The 4,295-nt window shown below is 32.4% G+C and overlaps 1 protein-coding gene across 1 annotated transcript; it reads right to left on the minus strand.

Annotated features, from left to right (window-relative positions):
* Positions 1 to 1,827: 1,827 nt before the first annotated feature.
* Positions 1,828 to 2,900, minus strand: LOC139859386 (uncharacterized). The gene is made up of 2 exons (XM_071848175.1): positions 1,965 to 2,900; positions 1,828 to 1,872 (listed from the first exon to the last, which is right to left on the minus strand). The coding sequence occupies exons 1-2, from the start codon at positions 2,898 to 2,900 to the stop codon at positions 1,828 to 1,830; spliced, it is 981 nt and encodes a 326-aa protein (XP_071704276.1).
* Between the last annotated feature and the right edge of the window lie 1,395 nt (positions 2,901 to 4,295).

The following is a 4,295-nucleotide window of genomic DNA, read 5'->3' on the forward strand; positions in this document are numbered from 1 at the left end:
GGTGTATTTGATAAATAAAATCCCATTTTAAACCCAATTGATTAATATAAATTTTATAGAATATTATATAACACAAATAAACAAATAAAGATATTTACGATTAAAATTAACCTAAAAATACTCAAATATGGACACTTATAGTGTGGGAGTGTATATTTGGAGTAACTCTTTTGAGTGTGTCGGATTTATTAAGTCACAAGACCATAACAGTGGGATCAGCTTTTAGATGATAGGAGACCAATTTATGCTATTTTGGGCACTAAATTTGACTTAAAAATATATTTCATATATAGTTTAATATTTTCAATTGTTAACACAGCTTTTAGTATATGTATATGATTGCATATACGGCTATACGGGATCGGGTAAGTAACTCATATTTGATCCATTCACAAGATCATAACGACATAGTATGTCATAATATATATAGATGGACCTTAAACAACACCTACCGTACCTTTTTGTTGTGGTGTTAACTCTAAATCTGTTCAACTTTCATATCATAGTCTGATTTAGATGAAATAATGTTAAGTTGTTCTATATTATAATAGGTTATATAGTTAACACTAATATTAAATTTTTTATAATCATATTAAATATAGAACTGATCCGCCCGTCTTAACCCGATCATTCTCAAATCACCACATTTAGAACTTGCTTCGACACATTATTCCTGAACCAAATCATTAACTCTAATCATATGCAGCACTACATAGCTCCTTTTTTTTTTTTTTTTTTAATTAATTAGACACCAGGAACAATTACAATGACATAGTGGTATTTGTTCTTGAGTTTGGCTTGATAATATATCATAAGCCAATTCTCATAAATCAAGTTCATACCCATTAGCTGTTTTTTTTTTAATTTTATTTGGTATGTATATAATAGGTAGAAGGTTTTTTCTGTTCGGGCTACCTGGGAGGGCGAGTAATTCGACCCTACACTCTGATGTACGCAGCCCAACAGGATTACTCACTGGCTTTTTCAACCATTCGCTAACCACCAGAAAAATTTTCGTCCTTGTATATATATATGTATATGCATATTCACCATTCCCTGGTATGTATATGTATATGTGTATTCCCATATGGTCCAAATATATTCCACTTTACTTTGAAACTTCATGAAAAATCATTCAAGTACAGCATGATAACATTTCAATAAAACATCCTTTTTACATGAGTACTTTGCACTAGCAATTATGATAGATGTACAACATGGAATGTTTCTACACTTGTTACGACGCCAATAATAGTAATCAAACCTAAACTAATCAAATTAGGACAACAAATTGATCGAATTGAAAAGTGTGGTAGCAACATAAGCAATACTATCTGTCTATCTTGAAATTACATCCTTTGAGTTGACATATAAGGATAAAGGAAATGATACTTGAAAGATAGTGGTCGAATGTCGATGCCCAATTTGTGCGCTGCTCATCATTTGCGTAGAGTTGGCCTGTCCGAAAATAAGCATATGAAACTCTAGAACCTGAAAAGTTTATCTATGCTTTTTTTTAGAGAAATTGTATCTTTCATAATTAATTACTAATTCATGAAAGAAAAATAGATAAATTTTTATAGAAATTATAGTTGCTGGACATTTTTTGTATTTTATTCATTTGGAGGAAAAAATTAAATTGTTAAACTTCAAGGAGATGACTTTGCTATATACATAAGTAAATTGTATATATGAGATCTTAGAATAGAAGAGAAAGATTCATCAGAAAACTAGCATCATGAGCAGCATAATAAAACTATGTATTATGACATACATGAATTACACATATATAGTAATGACATGAAAGTACCGTGATCTATCACTTACCTAAATACTGCCTTCCCATAAATTAGCAAACATCTGAATGTCATGCTGCAACACAAATCATACAAATCTTCTTAGAAAATTAACATTAGGGTTAATTAGTTAATAATATTAAAACAACTATATGCAATATATATTACCTCTTGAGGAAGTACTCCAGAGGGCTGATTATTATTGAACAAGAAAGAAGGGTTCCAATTGTTTGTCATCAATGAATAATTGTTACCACCCATCATTCCTTGTTTAATTTGGAATTGGGTGCTCGGCTGTTCGGATGGATTTATGATCAACGGCCCAAAATGATTCGCCTGTTGATCATGGTTTGCTTGCTCCAAACATGGTCTATATTTTGAGAATTGATCATCACCAGCACTAGTAACAAAACCAAGTCTAGTACTTTTTACCGTTGTCCTCTCTCTTGCCCTTTTTCTTGCCATTTCTCTCGTTTCTTTAGCGAAAGGGCGAAAAAGATACGAGCTTTTTCTAAGCCCACTACTCGCCTTTCGCTTCACTTTGTGGTTGCTACTAGAAAATGACTTTGGACTTTGACCGTCCTCGATATTTTCGGACATAAGTTCATATTGTGAGGTAGAAGATGCAATGTTGGAAACACCCTTTTGGATTAAGAGTTCTTGAATGTTTGGTTCTGATTTCATGAGCAACCATTCGACAGTGTTGCTAGCTTTATCGAATCCAAGCATATCTTGCAATTTGAAGAACCTTTTTGCAACATCATAGGACAATCTCATTCTTCGGTCCCTAGGTCCTTGAGCAGTAATAATCTTGCTATGTCGATCATTCGAAGATCTCTTCTTTATAGTAGCGTTTATGTTTGGCTTATTGAAGCCATCATCATGATCAATGTTGTTAATATTGTGAATGCTATGATCATTAAAGATGATCATATTTTCTTGTTGCAAAAGTTCATTGTAGATTGTTCTATCTTCTACGGTAATGTTATAATGTGGAGAGTTAAGGTGGTTTGTGGATGGTGATGATGATGGAGGGTAGTAATGTTCTTGTGGAGTTTTCGAAAGATTCGCATTTTGGCTATAACTATACGAAGAGGGAAACATCTTTGGTTTATTGTAAGTGCTAGTGAAAGAGTGTTTGCTATTAGAGGGATACATCTCATGAAACTACAAGTGGATATATACTAATAACATGTATGCATATAAGTTGACATATATAACTGCAAGAAAAGGGAATGTATGTAGAAACTTATGAATCTAGCTATTATATATCAACCATATGTGTGCTTATATGAGTCTAAGGAGACAAGTTTTTGGAAAGATTTTTCATTTTTTCTTTTTGAAATGCATCATATGATTAATCAACTAAAAGAAGACCAATAAAAATCCAATTCATGGTTTCTTTTGTTGGCTTCTTTTCATGTGATGTTTTGGAGAAGTGAGTGAGGTTTTTTGTGTGTAAGGTGGAATATTGGGAGTACATAAATTAAGATGCTTGAAATGGGAAAGAAAATGAGGAATAGTTTGAAATTTGTTTCTAATTTGGATGGTGAGTGAATAGAATGAGGACACGTGATCAATTGTTTTGCCACTCCATGTGATTGACTGCAAACTGATGTTTGTGTGTTTATGTGTTTATGTGTGTGGATTGTAGAATAAGATCATGTTTTATGGAACATGCCACCTTTTGCTTGTTCTTCTTTTAGCATCATGACGCTCTAATACTCTCCTTCCTTTAATAGCTTAAAGACTTCAACACTAAAAACATTATAAATAAAAAAAGCTATAATACATTTTTAATTAATTACAATATAATAAAGTTCAATTAAACCAAGTGTTATTTGTTTATAAGATTTTTTTTTTTCTAAAGACTTGCGGACTATGTTTGTAGAGAATGTGTTAATGACGACTCTTTGTTTTTTTGTCTACAAAATAACTTAACTTGTCTGCAACACTAAGAAACATATTTCTAAACCTTCGAATTTGCCAACATAATAAGACATAATTTTATCTTATGTCTTCAGAAAAATAATCAGTCTACAGTAAAAACAATCACGGGTGCGCAAACAGACGTAATAAGATCTGCAAAATAAAAAACAAATAACCCTTAATTAATGTAACTTATCTAAGTCTTTGAGATCTTACATGCATATTACCCACTTAGCATTAGTAACAACAAGACATGCGATTAAGATCAACCGTTAGGAATTGTGGACTCCAAAAAGACTAGTGAATAATCACAATGTAACAACCCGTCTTTTTCCGTTTACTTTTCGTTTAACTATTTTAAGTCCGTTACGTAATTATAACATCTCTCGTTACTCATACGTATTTAAAATAATTCGTTTGGTTAATTCACGCACCCGCTTTTAAACTCGAGGGACTAAACTCGCCAAGGAGCCAAACTAGTTGACTAGGTCAACTAGTCAAGCTCCATCCTCCTCCATTCATTCACCTCCCAACTTCACTACTTCCACTTCATGCTCTCAAACACCTAAA

Source organism: Rutidosis leptorrhynchoides, chromosome 7 (genome assembly GCF_046630445.1).
Source record: "Rutidosis leptorrhynchoides isolate AG116_Rl617_1_P2 chromosome 7, CSIRO_AGI_Rlap_v1, whole genome shotgun sequence".
NCBI classification, from domain to species: Eukaryota; Viridiplantae; Streptophyta; class Magnoliopsida; order Asterales; family Asteraceae; genus Rutidosis; species Rutidosis leptorrhynchoides.

Excerpts from the sequence above, each read along its gene's own strand:
- LOC139859386 (XM_071848175.1), bottom strand. The coding sequence starts at position 2,900 with ATGTTTCCCTCTTCGTATAGTTATAGCCAAAATGCGAATCTTTCGAAA. Across the intron at positions 1,873-1,964 it reads CTGGAGTACTTCCTCAAGAG|CATGACATTCAGATGTTTGC; the intron begins GTAATATATATT and ends TTTGTGTTGCAG.